Here is an 18,434-nt window from a genome sequence, read left to right as displayed (position 1 = left end):
CTCTTCCCCACACCTTCTCCAAACAGAGCCTTAGAAGTTTGCTGCTTCTGTCTTACGGACATAGCCACTGTGAAGGGGACTTAGCTTCTGGAGTGTGAACAAGTGTTTGCTGTAGTAGCTCAGACACACTCAGAGTGAACTGGAAGCAAGAGTAGGCTGCCTCTTCAGCAAACACCTAGCTGGGAAGCGGTTGTGCACCTATCCAATGCATAGACACTGGCGTTTGTAAAGTGCACAGCAGTAAGCTTGTGTGTTGAGAAATGCATCCTTTCAGGATGATTTTGGTGAGGGCCGAGGAGAGAGCTGCTGGTAAGCCTTAGTCTTAGAGAGTGCTTCCTGAATCGTCCTGTGCTCAGTGCGTGCAGGGGGAGAGCACTGAGAAACTCGCCTGTGTTGGGAGAGTGCAGGGCAGGGCCAGCCAGACTGTTTTGTTTTGTACTGAGCACTGTATCTCAGGCTGCCTTTTGATAAGGACACAGATGATCAGGTACCTTTCATAGATAGGCGACCCCAAAAGCACTTTCAAAATTCTGAGACGGCCCTCCTGTCAGCTGGCCTAGAGTTCAGAAGTTTGAAGGGCAGAATGCCTAGGAGCTTTGCGGTGCTCCCCGGCTCCAGGGAACTGCATGTTCTGTGGAAGCCGGCCTTCCTATGGAAGCCTTCCCCTCACAGATAGCTGACTGACACAGGTTCCTGTCTGTAGAACATTCTGTGCCAGGGTGAGCCGTACACTGATTGTGGCTCTTGTTTAGATGACATCCATTCAGTCGGTAGTCAGCCTCGTGCTTGGCAGGTACTGTACCCCTGACCTGCATTCCCAGCCTGATGGTACTTAGGTAAGCTTTTGGGTTTCAGATTTACTTTTTATTTATATTTATTTATTACTGTTGTTATTATTTGGTTGTTTGAGACAAGAGTTTCTCTGTGTAGCCCTGACTGTCTTGGAACTTGCTCTGTAGACCAGACTGGCTTCAAACTCAAAGACATCCTCCTGAGTGCTGAGATTAAAGGCATGTGCCATGGCACCCGGCCCAGCTCAGATGTCTTTAATATATGGGAGTTTTATATATATTATGTATGCTGTATTGATGTGCGCACGTGAATGCAGGTGCTTACAGAGTCCAGAACAGGATGTCAGTTCCCATGGAAGTAAAGTTATGAACCACCTGATGTGGGTGTTAGGAATCTAACTAGATATGTGTATTTAACTACTACGCAGTCTCTCCAGATCCTAGACTTGTTTACATTTGTGACAGGACTCTAGGGGTGAGCATGAGTGCAATGATGGCCTGTGTGGAGGTCAGAGGACAGTTTGAGAAAGTCTGTTCTCTTCCACTATGTGGGTCTGAGGATCAAACTCAGAGAGTTAGTCTTGGCAACAGGCCTCGTTACCCACTGAGCCATCTGAGACAGGACTTTAGACTTTGGTCTGACACAGGAGTAAATATTGATGGAGGGGCTATTAGAATGGAATGAGGTGTTTTATATTTGAGAAGGACATGACTTTTGTGAGTTTTGGGAGTGGGCAGGGGTGAACTGCTATGGTGCTAATGCGCCTACTTCATACACTGCAAGTCTAGTCACAAGTGGAGTGGGAGGTGAGGGCAGAGAGCCCCACAAGATGGCTAGCGTCCTTGTGAGAGAGGCCCTGAGCTTGACCGTCCTTGCCACTCAGTAATGCAGTGAGAACGTCCCATTGATGTCCAGAGAGCAGGCCCTCCCCAGACACCAGTCTGCCATTTACCTGCACATAGCTGGTCTACACACACAGACACACAACATGCACATAAAGAAAAAATACATGTTTTTAATAAGTTAGCCTAGTAGATATGTGTGTTTGTGTGTATTTTGAGCTTTTTGCTGAGGTTGGACGATGAAATAATTTATAATATTTATTTGGGCAGATATTTGTGTGCTGGAATGAAATTACATTGTGTTAAGTAATTTTAGTAATTCAACTCTTAGAGGTGGGGGTGCCCGTTGGTTCTTCCTGTAAACTCTTCTGCCTGTTGTTAGGGTCCCTAAGGATTTATTACTAAAATTGTTTTTAGGAAAGGAGAAATGAGAGGACTTGAGGCCCGCTTCTGTGTGCCGTGTGGTTTTGGGCAAGCCACTGAAACTCTCGGACCTTAGTTCCTTCCTCTTTACTTCAGTGTTTTTTCTCTTACACTTCTCCCCCTGCCATTATTTATTTTACTGAAGACAGTGTCTTCTGTGTAGCCTTGGCTGACCTGAAACTTCACTGCTCAGCCCAGATTGGTCACCTTACAGGTATGAGGCACCATGCCCAGCTAGCGCTCTCTTTAAATAGGTAAGGGCCTGGGAATGTAACTCAGTAGTACCTGCCTAGCCGCATGAGCCTTAGATTCGATACCCAGCACTAATACAACCTCAGCCTTGTAGTCCATGACTATAATCCCAATAATCCCAGCACTTTGCAGGTAGAGGTAAAGGACCAGAATAAGTGCTCTTATTCCAGCACTCAGGAGGTAGAAGCAGGTGGAACTCTGTAAGTGTGAGATCAGCCTGGCCTACATAATGAGTTCTAAGCCAGCCAAGGCTACATAGTGAGACCCTGTCTTAAAAACAGAAGTGGGAGAGACATGCTGTGATGGACCACTTGTAAGGTGCCATTTGTTGCCTGTATACCCAAACCTTGCTCCAGTGTCCCTTAGCGCCTTCCCAGCCGCCATGCCCCGCTGTTTGTGTCTCCATTCAACTTCTGTACAGCTAGATGTTTCTTGTCCTTTCCGTCCGCTCTCTTCCTTTTCGGTAATATGTGTTCTGAAAAGGATACCTTTGAAGTTTGGGGTCCCCCCTCATACACAGGGTTTCTCTGTAGCCCAGGCTATCTTGGTACTCACTCTGTAGACCAGGCCGACTTAAAGGAGTGTGCCACACTGCCCTGCATTTTTTTGGTCTTTTTAAAATGTTAGGATATACTACTAGGCATGGTGGCACATGCCTTTAATCTCAGCATTCCAGTGGCTGAAGCAGCTGGGTCTCTTGAGTTTGAGCCCAGCCTGGTCATCAGCGTGAGTTCTAGGATAACCAGGACTACACAGAGAAACCCTGTCTTGAAAAACAGAAAGTAAGAATATAAGGTGGGTTTGCTTGGTTTTTTTTATTTTGTTTTTTTGTTTTGTTTTGTTTTTGTTTGTTTTGTTTTGTTTTTTTGAGACAGGGTTTCTCGGAAGCTTTTTGGTTCCTGTCCTGGAACTAGCTCTTGTAGACCAGGCTGACCTCGAACTCACAGAGATCCGCCTGCCTCTGCCTCCTGACCTCTGTGTGTGTGTGTCTGTAATCCCGACTCTGAGGAGGGCAGAGACAAAACCATGGCTGTCCCTTGCTGGGTTCCAGCCTGGCAGAGAAAGCACAGCCCAGATTCTGATTCTCCAGTGGATTAGGCAGAGATGCCAGAAGAGGATCCCCAGTACCCTCTTGTGTCCTCTGCACACACATACACACACTTACACAAGAAAGTTTTTTTTTTTTTAAATATTTATTTATTTATTATGCATACAATATTCTGTCTGTGTGTATGTCTGCAGGTCAGAAGAGGACACCAGACCTCATTACAGATGGTTGTGAGCCACCATGTGGTTGCCGGGATTGAACTCAGGACCTTCGGAAGAGCAGGCAATGCTCTTAACCACTGAGCCATCTCTCCAGCCCCCACAAGAAAGTTTTTAAACAAAAGTAAAACTTGGAAATCTTTAGAGCATACACATTAAGTTCAGAAGACACAGGCTTCAGAGACAGGATCTTGTTCTGTCTAGACTAGCCCAGAACTGGGCTCAAGTTGTTCTTGTCTCATCTCAAATAATGGGGCTATAGCCTCATGCCGTTCTCTCCTTCACGTCACAAGAAATTAAACTGTACAGTGAGGAGTCTCATTATTTCTGTCCCCATTGGACATAGCCCATAGGGTATGGAATGGGTTTAAATAACAAGATGGTCTGGGTGTGGTGACACACACCTTTAGTTCTCGCACTCAGAAGGCAGAGGCTGGTGGATTTATGTAAGTTCCAAGCCAGCTTGGTCTGCAGAGTTCTAGGACAGCTGGAGCAACACAGATCAAAGCAAAGAAAGACATACAGAAAGAAAAAACAAACAAAAATACGTGGGGTTTAGGGCTGTTTGTATTTATCTTTTCATAGATAAGTATTGTAATGGTTTAATAAAAGTTGCGGATCCCCGAGGAGCTACAGTGGCAGAAACTTTGCTGCTGTAGGTCCCTGAGCGGTGAAGGGAAAAGGAGAAGAGAGAAGAACAGAGAGGGAGGGAGAGAGAGAGGAGAGACAAAAGCTGTCTCTTCGAGAGGGAGATAGAAAAGGAAGAGACTCAGGCTGCAAGCAGGAAGATCTGCCTGCCTCAGTGGATGGGGGAGGGAGTGGGTGTGGCTTGTTTCTTTTTTTTTTATTTTTTTAATATTTATTTATTTATTATGTATACAATATTCTGCCTGTGTGTATGCCTGCAGGCCAGAAGAGGGCACCAGACCTCATTACAGATGGTTGTGAGCCACCATGTGGTTGCTGGGAATTGAACTCAGGACCTTTGGAAGAGCAGGCAATGCTCTTAACCACTGCGCCATCTCTCCATCCTGGCTTGTTTCTTAAAGAGACAGAACATCATTACAAGTATCCTTTCCATTATTAAAAATATAGCAGGGCGGCTTACTATATGGGGCCTTTTGTTTGAAATCCTTTAAACATTAATTGTGTGTGTGCGTGCATTGTGTGCACATATCATGGAGGTCAGAGGACAGCTTGCAGGCATCAGTTCTTCTCTACCATATGCTTCTCGTGAACTGAATTTAGGTTACCAGGTTTGGCAGCAGGCACCATTACCTTTCCAGCCATTTCATCAGCCCAGTATTTTTTTAAAAAAAGGTTTATCTTGCTTTTATGGTGTATATGTGTGTGTGAGAGAGTGGGTGCATTTCTGCACTTCTGAGGCCACTGGAATCAGTTGATCTGAAGACAGTATGGAACATGACTGCTCTGCTCTTGCTACTGATTGCTAACTGATTTGGCCGAGTCACAAACTACTCTTCAGTTTTATTTTTTTAAGGAATCAAATCGGCTGTGAGCAGCATTCTCAAAAGCACACTGCAGTAGAATCACATGTCTCTTTCCTGACCTCCACAGTAAGCAGGCCATTAAATTTGACTCTGCCCCCAAGGTGAAATTAGGCAAGGTGAACCCACATACCAGGCCTGAGTATTTGGTAGATTATAAACTGACACTGGAAAATTTCCTCACTGGATATAGAAGCAGCATGATTCAACCAACTTACTATTGTCAGATGTCACTAGGAAAACTCTTGGTTGAGAGAGGCTGACTACCAGCTCCGTAGCATTGGGAATTGCCGTGGCTTCCTGCCAGCCAGCCAGCATCATTTTGCTGCTTTTCCTTAATATAAATTGTTTAGAAGTAGGTGGGCTTGAGAGCTTGCTGTGTAAACCAAATTTTTCCTTTGTACCACATAAACTGTGTATCAGATTCTACATAGAGTTGTCACAGATAGTAACTTCATTAGGAAAGTACTGACGTTGTAAGATAAATGTTTAGTGTGAGTTATTTCCAAATTTCAAAGTAGGGACTTTGAAATGAGGCCCTTACCTGATTTCATGGTGCTCAGAGCCATTCTTACTTATGCCCTTGTGTAATTCCTTCAACTTCCCTAGATAATCTGGAAAATTTTTAAGTGTTTTTTTAACTTTTAAACTATTTATTGATGTGTGTGTGTGTGCGCGCGTGCATGTAAGCTCCTTTGTGATTTATGTGTATCATGTGACTGCGGGTACCCATGGAGGTCAGAGGGCATTGAACTGGAATTATGAGTAGATGTGGGTGCTGGGAACTAATCTGGGCAGTCTGCAAGGTGCCAGCATTTACAGGCATGTGCCACCATGTCCTCCTTGTTTCTGAGGTTCTGGAAATCAAACCCTGTGTGCCAGGCAAGCCCGCTGTCAATAGCGCTGCAGCACTAGGTCCTTGCTTGCACATTTTTAGGAAACAAGTCTTGAAGCTGGTTGTGTCCCCAAGGATTGGGCCCTTTCCTTTGATGACAGTATTGTTGCCTAACTTCAAGGATGTCTGCTAAAGAGGCAAGCAGCCTTCCCAGCAGGAAAGGTGAGAAAGCAGACTTTTAAATGCCTCCATCAAAGGCCTCTTTGAGGCTGATTCCCAGCATTCTGACTCATGGCCTTGTTAAGTCTTGCCCAGCACAGTGCAGCTTCAGAACGTCTCTAAAGTGAGATTGGTTGCAGTGTTCAGCTTCAGTTGCAAGTTGACACTCTCGTTTCCTAACCAACTCTGTCCTTTCTATTGAAAGGAAAAAAGTACTTGTTTTGTTTGTTGTTTGTTTGTTTTCAGACAGGGATTCTCTGTGTCACAACCCTGGCTGTCCTGAAACTCACTCTGTAGACCGGGCTGGTCTTGAGCTCAGAGATTCACCTGCCTCTGCCTCCCAAGTGCAGGGATTAAAATAAAAGCTTGAGCCACCACACCCACAGAAAAGGTTATTTTAAGATGGGAGCTGTAAAGTGGAGATAGAATAGAACTCATAATAGCTGTTTCCCGATAGAAAGTCCTGTAGAGGCATAGTACTGTTAAGTAGTGTCCTAGCTTAAAAATATTCTCATCTATAGAAGCAATCAAGATGAGCATAAATGAAGACCCCAGTCTGCCTATACATTCCTGGTACATAAAGGTATAAACATTATCAAGAATTCCAGCTGGGCGGTGGTGGTGCACCCCTTTAAACCCAGCCCTTGGGAGACAGAGACAGACGGATCTCTGTGAGTTCGAGACCAGCCTGATAGACAGAGCGAGTTCCAGGACAGGCTCCAAAGCTACAGAGAAACCCTGTCTTGAAAAACAAACCAAAAAAGAATTCCATAGGACTGGAAAGATGGCTCAGCAGTTATAGCCGCTCTTCCAGAGGTCCTGCGTTCAATTCCCAGCCACCACATGGTGGCTCACACCGTCTTTAATGGGATCTGTTGCCCTCTTCTGGCATAAAATTGATAGAGCACTTATACTTAAATAAATTTTAGCAAAAAAGAATTCTTTTTTTTTTTTATTTTTCTATTTATTGAGTTCTACATTTTTCTCTGCTCCAATCCCTGCCTCTCCCCTCCCCACTTCAACCCTCCTCCAAGGTCCCCATGCTCCCAATTTACTCAGGAGATCTTGTCTTTTTCTACTTTCTACTTCCCATGTTGATTAGATCTATGTAAGTCTTAGTGTTCTCATTTTTGTCTAAGTTCTCTGGGATTGTGGTTTGTAGGCTGGCTTTCTTTGCTTTATGTTTAAAAACCACCTATGAGTGAGTACATGTGATAATTGTCTTTCTGTGTCTGGGTTACCTCACTCAAAATAATGTTTTCTAGTTCCATCCATTTTTCTGCAAAATTCAAGCTGTCGTTTTTTTTCTGCTGTGTAGTACTCCATTGTGTAAATGTACCACATTTTCCTTATCCATTCTTCGATCAAGGGGCATTTAGATTGTTTCCAGGTTCTGACTATGACAAACAAAGCTGCTATGAACATGGTTGAGCACATGTCCTTGTGGCACGATTGAGCATCCTTTGGATATATACCCAAAAGTGGTACTATTGGGTCTTGAGGAAGGTTGTTTCCTAATTTTCTGCAAAATTGCCACACTGACATCCAAAGGGGTTGTACAGCTTGCATTCCTACCAGCAGTGCAGAAGTGTTCCCTTTTCCCCACAATCTCTCCAGCATAAGTTGTCATCAGTGTTTTAGATCTTAGCCATTCTTACAGGTGTAAGATGGAATCTCAGAGTTGTTTTGATTTGCATTTCTCTGGTGACTAAGGATGTTGAACATTTCCTTAAGTGTCTTTCAGCCATTTTAGATTCCTCTGTTGAGAGTTCTCTGTACTCCATTTTTTTACTGGATTATGTGATCTTCTGGTGTCCAATTTCTTGAGTTCTTTGTATATTTTGGAGATCAGACCTCTGTCTGATGTGGGGTTGGTGAAGATCTTTTCCCATTCTGTAGGCTGTTGTTTTGTCTTGTTGACCGTGTCCTTTGCTTTACAGAAGCTTCTCAGTTTCAGGAGGTCCCATTTATTGTTTCTCTCAGCGTCTGTGCTGCTGGGTTATATTCAGGAAGTGGTTCCCTGTGCCAATGCGTTCAAGTGTACTTCCCACTTTCTCTTCTGTAAGGTTCAGTGTGGCTGTCTTTATGTTGAGGTCTTTGATCCATTTGGACTTGAGTTTTATACATGGTGATAGATATGGGTGTACCAAAAAAGAATTCTATAAATATATTTTCAGTGAATGCTGTGGCTTGAAGAAGTAAGGGAAGTGTTGAGATTGGTGGTGACTGATATGGATTCTTTGGGAGGAGAGACAGGTCAAGTTGAAGTCTGCTAATAATTTAAAGGCAGACTTGTGTTAAAGGAGAGCTGTGTTTGCACTTGTGATGAATTGTCCGGGACGGTAGCTAGTCTCTCTTCCAATTCTGCTAGTTCCAGGCTGGCTTCAAACTCACAGAGAATGTCTGTCTCTGCCTCCCGGGAACTGGGATTACATTTTGGTATTTGAATTTTATTTTCAGAACATTTTAGTGAAGCTGGGTATAAAATGCACCTGTAATCCCAGGATTTGGGAGGTGGAAGCAGAAAGGTTGGAGATGGATCTGGGCTACATAAAGCCTGGTTTGGAACAACACTGTGTTAGCAGAGGAAGATTCATCTGGGAGGAAGGAAAGATGCGGACTAAGTCACACTCTGAAGGGCAAATTTAATCTGCCTATAAAAGTAGATCATATTTACTTTGAGTTTTCTATTTCCATTGTACACAGTTCACTAAGGAGAAGGCTGACTCTTCTCCCCCCCCCTCCGCTTTATGTATGTATGTATGTATGTGTTTGTTTGTTTGTTTTAAGGTGTGGATCCAGAGTGACTCCAGACAGTGTGAATGAGCCAGAGTCTATACACAGTGCTTCCTGGACTTTGGAGGACTGCTTGCCTGCAAGCACCTCCTTATCCTCTTGGGCTCCTACAAACAGGGTTTAGATGGAAAGATACTTGAGAAACAGGTTACACAGACCGTTCCACAGCTTAATTTCAGAACAGCTTAGAAATATCTTCAGATCAGCCAGGGAGATGGGTCATTGGGGTAAAGGCTAATGACTGGAGTTCCATCTCTAGAACCCTCGTGATGGAAGGAGAGAACCAAACAGATTCCTCTCTGACATTCACACATGCACAGTCCCCTTCCCCATATCTATATATGGTTTCTCTGTAGCTTTGGAACCTGTCCTGGAACTAGCTCTTGTAGACCAGGCTGGTCTCGAACTCAGAGAGATCCGCCTGCCTCTGCCTCCCAAGTGCTGGGATTAAAGGCATGCGCCACCACCCAGCTCTAAGGGTGCTATTTTCATACTAAATTAAGTTAGTTGTTAATAGTTAAGCTGTTGATGGTCTGCTTGTCTGTCTGCCTGCCTGCCTTCTTCCATCCTTTTTCCCTTTTTTAATGGCTTCTTTGGTTTCTATCTTTCTACTTGTTCCCAGGTATTTAGTTACACATGGGTCAGTTTGTGGACACTTGTGATATTTTTGAACCTTAAATCACTTGAGCATCTAGAGTTTTATTTTGCCGTGAGGGTTGGGGATAGGAAGCCACTCTCGTAATACCATTTATGAAATAATTCATCATCGACCCATCTTATATGCTACATATCTAGACACCATATTTCTATGCTGCATCTTTAGCCCTGACCTTTTCAAAGAGCACCACATCTCCAGGGTGTCTCTTTCTCCTCCCTACTCTGCCTCATCCCTCTTTCCTGTACTGGGGATTAAGTCTAGGCCCTGTTGCACGCTAGGAATGCTCTGTCAGTGACCTGTATTCCAACTCCCTTTCTTTTTTTTTTCTTTTTTTTTTTTTGGTTTTTCGAGAACAGGGTTTCTCTGTAGCTTTGGTTCCTGTCCTGGAACTCCCTTTGTAGACCAGGCTGGCCTCAAACTCACAGAGATCCGCCTGCCTCTGCCTCCCGAGTGCTGGGATTAAAGGCGTGCACCACCACCGCCCGGCTACCAACTCCCTTTCTTTTGACCCTGGGTCTTGCTAAGTTGCCCTGACTGACTGAAAATTTCTCTGTGCCCTTACCCACAGGCCTTGAGCTTTGTTCCACCAGCTTTGCATCCCAAGTAGCTGGGATCTCAGGCTTACATCACTATGCTGGGCCAGACTTCCTCTATGTATTCTGGTTTCCCTTCTCCCAGTTTTTCAGAGTACAGGAGAGGTGAATTTTTTTTTTTCTAAATTAGGAGAAATCTACCTTTTTGGTCTTTGGGTAAAGACCTGATCCTCCATGTGACCAAAAGACCTCCATCCTGACTCCTTTTGTCCCTCCTCTCCCTGTTCACAATTTCATTTGAAATCATCCTTCCTGCAGGGATTTTGAATTAAGGCTCCTAGGTAGCAAAATGAGTCAATCTCACTTGATTTCCCACTGCTCTGGGATGTTTTTAAAAAAATTGTCTGTGCCGGGCGGTGGTGGCGCACGCCTTTAATCCCAGCACTTGGGAGGCAGAGGCAGGCGGATCTCTGTGAGTTCGAGACCAGCCTGGTCTACAAGAGCTAGTTCCAGGACAGGCTCCAAAACCACAGAGAAACCCTGTCTCGAAAAAACCAAAAAAAAAAAAAAATTGTCAGCCGGGCGGTGGTGGCGCACGCCTTTAATCCCAGCACTCGGGAGGCAGAGGCAGGCATATCTCTGTGAGTTCGAGACCAGCCTGGTCTACAAGAGCTAGTTCCAGGACAGGCTCCAAAACCACAGAGAAACCCTGTCTCAAAAAACAAAAAAAAAAAAAAAAAAATTGTCTGTTATGCCTTAGGTAGAAACCCACTGTTTTGTTTTTTTGTTTTTGTTTTTGTTTTTTTGCTTTTTCGAGACAGGGTTTCTCTGTGGTTTTGTAGACCAGGCTGGTCTCGAACTCACAGAGATCCGCCTGCCTCTGCCTCCCAAGTGATTAAAGGATTAAAGGCGTGCGCCACCACCGCCCGGCGAAACCCACTGTTATATTCATTTTAAGGAGATTTATTTTAAGAGTGTGTGTGTGTGCACGCCCTGAGTGTGTGCGTTTGTTTTGTGTTGAATATGTGCACTTGAGTGTGTGTGAATATGTACACTTGAGTGCAGGTGCCTGTGGAAACCAGAGGCATCAGAACCTTCTGGAACTGGAGTGACAGGCAGGCTGTTTAAGGTGTCTAGAATGGGTGCTTATGCCTTTAATCCTAGCCCTTGGGAGGCAGAAGCAGGTGGATCTCTGTGAGTTCAAGGCCAGCCTGGTTTACAGAGTGAGTTCCATGATAGGCTCCAAAGCTACACAGAGAAACCCTGTCTCAAAAAACCAAAATAAATGAATGAATGAATAAATAGAATGGGTACTTAGAACCGACCTCTTCTGCACATGCAGTCATCTTTCTAGCCCCTGTTTTATGCATTTTGTCCAATTTCTAAAACTTGTTTTAGACAGAAAAATAAATCTGGTTGCTAGTACTCCATCCCAGAATCTCATCTCTTTAGTTTTTTCAGAATGTAACAGTTAATCTATAACTTGTCATTAATAAAAAAATTATAATATATTTCTTTATATGTATGAATGTTTTGCCTGTATGTACATATGTGTGTATGCGTGTGTACCACATGCATTAGCTCCCCAAGAACTGTGGTTGCAGATGCTTGTTGACCACTGTGTTGGTGCAGAGAATCAAACCCTGATCCTCTGCAAGAACAGCGAGTGCTGAGCCTTCTCTCCTATCCCTGTTGTCTTCAATTTTAATTCCATAAACATTGATATTATTTCAGATACCTTGTTTTTTTTCAGAATGTTTTTAAATTTTTTATATATGTATATGTGTATCTGCATGAGTTTACATGTACCACATGCCTGCAGTAGCCTACAGAGGCCAGAAGAGGCTGTTGGATGCCCTGGAACTGGAATTACAGACAGTTCTGAGCTGTTCAGTGTGGGTGCTTGGTCCTCTAGAAGAGTTGCAAGTACTCCTAACTACTGAGCAATCTCTCTGTACCCCTACCCCCTTTTTTCTAACTATGTAGCTTTAGACTTGTGTAGTTAAGGCTTGTTTTGAATTTTCTGCAGCCTCCTAAGTTCTGGAATTACAGGTATGCATCACCATACTCAAAATCTAGCATAAAGATTGCTTTAAAATTTGAATTTTTATTTTAGTAGCAAATAAAGTTTAGGAATTAAGTAAATAGGCCATAGTATCAGGGACAAGTCCAGTTAGAGCACCCAACGATACTTATAGGAAGTTGTTCTGCTGGCAGAAGGACCAGTAGCTTGTGCAGGTTCATAATTTATATGATAAAATTGTAATTACTATATAGGAGAAATAGTTTCATAAGGTATATGCCATTGGTAAATGAAGCATGATTAATAAAAACTCAGAGACAGAAATTGGGGTTCAACTTGAAGATAAGAAAAGCACAACAGCCACCGGCTCTTATCTCTACCTCAAACAAAAATGGTGATCCTGCTTCCAGGAATCTCAGAATGAGACTGAGAGTTGTCTCCTCCCATTTTATAATCTCTACTTCTGGGATTAAGTACGTCCACCACTACTGCCTGGTTTCTATGGCAAGCTAGTGTGGCTACTGGGGTTAAGGGTTAAAGGTGTGTGTCATTGCTGCCAGATCTATAAGGCTGACCAGTGTGGCTGTTTTACTTTTCTGATCCTCAGGCGAGCTTTATGTATTAAAATACAAATGAAATGCCACTACAAATAAATATGAATTATACATAGCTTAAGTAAATATTGTAAATCGTGCAGTGTATGAGTTTTTCATAGCTGGAGAGAAGCTCAGCAATACTCTTAACTATTATTTTCTTTCTTCCTAGGTTTAAATAGTTGAGTAAGATCAAGCTGGGTGACCATGGCTGAAGGTGGATTTGATCCCTGTGAATGTGTTTGCTCTCATGAACACGCGATGAGAAGACTGATCAACCTGGTGAGATGGACAGAGCGTCCTGCTCAGAGCTGATCTGTGTCCTTCCTGGGCTGTGGGATTAGGGTTCCTCTCCGCTACCTTTCTGTTGCAGCCATGAATCATGACCCAGGAGCTCAAGGCTGGAGGCAGTAACTGAAGGAGAGGCCACAAGGAACATTGCTTAATCGCTGTGCCCCCTGACTTGCTTAGCTTGTTTTCTGAACAACACAGTATCAGCAACCCTGGGGTGGCAGCGCCCATGGTGGGCAAGGCCTCCCACATCTATCATTAATCAAGAAAATATGCCTGCAGGCTTGCCCACAGGCTGATGTGGTAGAGACGGATTCCCAGTTGAGGTTCCCTCCTCCCAGAGTACACTAATTTGTGTGTGACAGACAAAACATCAACAAGCGCAGAGGTTAATAGAGGATTGTCTCAGGATAGTCACTAAAAATATTTGATAATGGAAACTTCATGGTGAATTAAAACATAATGATAAAACACGTCAGTACTTTTTTTCTAAAATATTTATTTTATTGGTGTTTTAGCTTGTATGTATAAATGTGTGAGGTTGCTGGATCCTGGAGTTACAGACAGTGTGAGCTGCCATATGGATGCTGGGAATTGAACCCTGGTCCTCTAAAAGAGCAGTCAGTGCTCTTAACCGCTGAGCCATCTCTCCAGCCCCATCAGTACATGTTTTATTAGAGATGAAAACTGATTTATTTTCTTTACTTCTGTAGGTTTGTTTTAAGGATGTTTGACATTCTGGTTAGTTAACCACAGTCATGTTGAGGCTGTTGTATTCATGTTGGAATAGATAATTGTTTTTTTGTTATGTGGAGTTTGATGCCAAGCTACTATGAAACCTTATATCCTTTCTGATATACACAGTTCAGTCCTTCTCCAACAGTAAGAGTCTCTGTAGAAAGCATTTCTAGAACTGGAAAGATGGCTCAGTGGTTAAGAGAACTGACTGTTCTTCCAGAGGTCCTGAGTTCAATTCCCAGCAACCAGTGGTTGCTCACAACCACCTGCAATAAGATCTGATGCTCTCTTCTGGCCTGAAGGAATGAATGCAGATAGAAACACTGCATAAGAAACAAACAAACAAATCCTCAGAAAGGCATTTCTTTATCTAATAAGTTGAGCTGAACAGTTGTGGCAAACACCTTTAATCCCAGCACTCCGGGGACAGAGGCAGGCGGATCTCTGTGAGTTTGAACTAGTTAGAGCGAGTTCTAGGATAGCTAGAGCTGCACAAAGAAATTCTGTCTCAAAGAACCAAAAAGAAAAAAAAAAGAAGAAAGAAAAAAGGCTTTCTTAGTTCATAAGCTTAAAATTGATACTATTTATATTATAGTGTATAGAAAGAGAAATTTGACCATTATTAATAATAAAGTACTTTTTTAAGTATTAGGGATTATACCCAGGGCTGCTAAGCTATTTCCTCAACCTCTCTCAAGTCTTATTCTGTTAAAAAGCATTTTATTTTGTGTGTATGGGCGTTTTGCTTGAATGTGTGCCTGGTATTCTTGGAAATAGTGTCTCAGATCCTGGTTGTAAGTCTCAATGTGGGTGTTAGGGATCAAACTAGTGCTATTTGGAAGAGTAGGCAGTGCTCTTAACCAGTAAGGAATTGCTCCAGCCCCTTGAGTCTTAAATTTAGTCCAATATAAGGCATAATTTTAAAAATACTTTGACAATAATAGCAAGAAAATAGTCCTAAAATTTAACTGTGGTGAAGCAGGGTTCCCATTTTTAATTAAAAATTACTGTCTCTCTTTAAAATTTATATTTTAATTTGGTTTTTTTTTTTTTTTTTTTTTTTTTTTGGTTTTTCGAGACAGGGTTTCTCTGTGGTTTTTGGAGCCTGTCCTGGAACTAGCTCTTGTAGACCAGGCTGGTCTCGAACTCACAGAGATCCGCCTGCCTCTGCCTCCCGAGTGCTGGGATTAAAGGCGTGCGCCACCACCGCCCGGCTAATTTGGTATTTTTTTAATGTTGTTTTTCCAACTTGGCTACATTTTGAAAGTAATTAAAACTGGGAGGTGTCCACCCTTTCCCTTGCCTGGGTGTATGCATGTGACCTGGTTTCTAACTTTAGCTCAGTTTCTAGGTCAGGGTGCATGAGAAGGTGTGGTGGAAGAGGGTAGTCATGGAGATTTTACCACGAGGGAAGAAACCCTCTCTGGACCAAGCCTCAGACTCATACCTTAGGACACAGAGTCGGAGAAATGTAAGAGATGTCCATCCAGCAGATAACTCCAGGATGGAAATATAAGAAAAGGATAAACAGACAACTCCTGAAGTTCACAACAGATTCCAGAAACATCAGAGACGATACAGCAGTCGAGAGAGATCTTGTCTGCATACACAGTGAAGAGGGGGGATTGTTAGAGACCCAAACAGAAACCTTGAGAATGAGCAGCTCGTGAAGTCAGAAAGCAAGAGTTTCAGCAACAAAGTCGATGAAAGAAGAAATAAGAGAGGTTGAAGACGAGACTTTTCAAAGTCAGTGCCAGACATAAATGAAGAAAAAGAAAGAATGCAGAGAAAATGGGAGTGTGTTGGGAAACCTTTAAAGGATGGTGTTTTCGGCTCATTGTTGGACCCTGTGTAACCAGAGCCTCAGGATTGACGTCAGAAGTGGGCTGGAGAAATGGCCCAGTGGTTAGGAGGGCTTACTCATCTAGAGTTTGGTTCCAGCTCACCCATCAGGCAGCTCACAACCACGTAGTATTCAGCTGCAGGGACCCAGTGCCCTCTTCTGGCCTTCAGTTCACCCACACACAGCATACTCGCATACAGACACACAAGGAAATAAAAACTTTTTAAAGAGGAAGGGGGTGACTCAGCAGTTAAGAGTACTGGCTTCTCGTCCAGAGGATTTGGCCCAGTTCCAAGTGTCCAGATGCCAGCTCACTTCAGTTCCAGCGGATCCAATATAGGCACTGCATGCATACACCATACATACATACATACAAACATACATGCAAGCAGGTACATACACGCATAAAATCAACCAATAAATCTAAGACTTAAAATTCCCAACCAAAACTTGTAATTTTAGTGAATACAAAGATGCGTGTGTTTCTCTTCCCTTCCATGAGATATAAAGATTGCGGTAGACCTCTGCCAGCAGGCTAAAATTAAAAGTTCTTTCTAAGAAAAGGCACCGGGAAGGCTCCTCCTTGGGATGTTAAGGAACAGGAAGGAAGCCAAGGTGATGGCAAAACTCCGGAGTGGCTGTAAAGTAACGAAAAGAAAGACTGCTTGGCTCAGTGAGATAGACTCAGACTAACTCTTCTCTGCGCTGAGAGCCACTCCGCTCTGCTTGTGTGCTTGGTTAGGGAGGGAAGCTGTGTATATCCCAGGCCTAACTGCTCACTAACCTAATCCTTCAGTAATAAATATGAACCCAAAATGTGCATATCTAAACAAAAGGATCAGTGTACTCAGCCATAGATATATTGGAAGGTGGGGTGAAATGTTTTTATTAATTTTTACATTTATTATTCATTTAATTTATGGTGTTTTTAGACATGTGTGCTGTGATATACTTGTGAAGGTCAGAGGACATCTTGAGGAGTAGTTCTCTCTCACCGTGTGGGTTCTGAGTACCAGTCTCAGGTCATTCCCATTGAAGAGTGTTCTCACATGCAGTTGTGAGATTTGAGAGGAGAAATAACGTCCCACAATGTTTAGCTTTTTTGTTTTATTTTGCTGAGAGAAGGCCTCACTTTGTAGTGTGTGCTGGCCTGAAACTCCCTTTGTTAACCATGGGGCTCAGCCTCCTAAGTGCCCGGTTGCAGCCTGAGCTAGCTCACCCGTCACTCCTAAACGCTGGGTTACAGCCTGAGCTAGCTCACCCGTCACTCCTAAACGCTGGGTTACAGCCTGAGCTAGCTCACCTGTTACTTTCTGCCTTTCAACAACAATTTTTCGGCAATGCTAGGAATTGAATCCAGGGACCCATGCCTTCCAATCAAGTGTTCTGCATCTGAGCCCTAGTCCTTTGCTTTTAAACTTTTTAAGATTTTATTTTTGGGGCTGGAGAGATGGCTCAGAGGTTAAGAGCACTGGCTGCTCTTCCAGAGGTCCTGAGTTCAATTCCCAGCAACCACATGGTGGCTCACAACCATCTGTAATGAGATCTGGTGCCCTCTTCTGGCCTGCAGTCATACATGGAGTCTGAACACTGTGTACATAATAAATAAATCTTTAAAAAAAAAAAAAAAAGATTTTATTTTTATACCAGGCACATGCTTTTGGATCTCTGAGTTGGGGGAATGTTTAGAAACTTTTTGTGTGTGATTTTTTTTTTTTTTTGGTAGAAACATTTTTTAAAATGGTAGCTGGAGCTGTCTCAGTGAGTTAGGCAAGCAGAGTGACCTGTGTTCAGATACCAGGTATCCATCATGTGTGCTGGAGCATACCCGTGCCCCCACCCACCTGTGCTGTGGGAACAGAGCGTTACCAACCCTGAAGCATCACTGTGAGCTAATCTAGTGAAAAGAGAGTTCCAAGTTCAGTAAGGGAGCCGGGCGGTGGTGGTGCACGCTTATAATCCCAGCACTCTGGAGGCAGAGGCAGGCGGATCTCTGTGAGTTCGAAGCCAGCCTGGTCTACAGAGTGAGTTTCAGGACAGACTCCAAAGCTACACAGAAAAACGCTGTTTTGACCCCGCCCCCCCAAATGAATTGGAGAACAATAAAAACACCAGTGTTATCCTCTGGTCCCCAGTTGTAAAAGGCATAGGCAGGCAAACACGTGCAACCCCATACACCATACTGATGCTCACAATGGAGCTACCACATCAGAGCGTAGACTTTGTTTGCCCGTTCCCTTTCCTAGGCTAGTCCTTTAGGCTTCACTTATTAAATTCTTTCTTTTCTTTTTGTTTTGAGACAGGGTTTTACTATGTGGCCCTGGCAGGCCTGGAGTTTGTTGTATAGAACAGGCTGGTGTCAATGCTCTGCATAAAGGTGTAAGCTATCTCCATGGCATGACAAATGAATTCTAAAAAGAAGTAGATGAGAATAGATAGTGAGTCCCTTTCAACTGAAGTATGTCTTCATTGTATCACATATAGTGTTATTTACTATATAAATGGAAAGAGGCCAGACCAAAGTTCAGTCTAGACATAACAGCCTGTTAAGCTGTTAAGAGTATTCTTTAGAAAAAGAAGGCTGGCCGGGCGGTGGTGGCGCTGGCCGGGTGGTGGTGGCGCACGCCTTTAATCCCAGCACTCGGGAAGCAGAGGCAGGCGGATCTCTGGGAGTTCGAGGCCAGCCTGGTCTACAAGAGCTAGTTCTGGGACAGGTACCAAAGCTACAGAGAAACCCTGTCTCGAAAAAACCAAAAAAAAAAAAAAAAAAGAAGAAAAAGAAGGCTGAACCGGGCACTGATGGTGCTTGCCTTTAATTCCAG

General features: G+C 43.5%; 1 protein-coding gene across 1 annotated transcript in view; it reads left to right on the top strand.

Moving 5' to 3' along the window:
* Smim14 (small integral membrane protein 14) overlaps nucleotides 1-18,434 on the top strand; it is a 41,893-nt gene that overhangs the window by 10,347 nt on the left and 13,112 nt on the right. The window contains exon 2 of the mRNA XM_057772758.1: nucleotides 12,913-13,022. Coding sequence (XP_057628741.1) covers nucleotides 12,948-13,022 — 75 coding nt within the window. The 5' untranslated portion in view covers nucleotides 12,913-12,947. The remainder of the gene's footprint in view (nucleotides 1-12,912; nucleotides 13,023-18,434) is intronic.

Source organism: Chionomys nivalis, chromosome 6 (genome assembly GCF_950005125.1).
Source record: "Chionomys nivalis chromosome 6, mChiNiv1.1, whole genome shotgun sequence".
Classification (NCBI taxonomy): Eukaryota; Metazoa; Chordata; class Mammalia; order Rodentia; family Cricetidae; genus Chionomys; species Chionomys nivalis.
The sequence above is the reverse complement of the archived record's forward strand: the minus strand, read 5'-3'. Positions and strand labels throughout refer to the sequence as shown.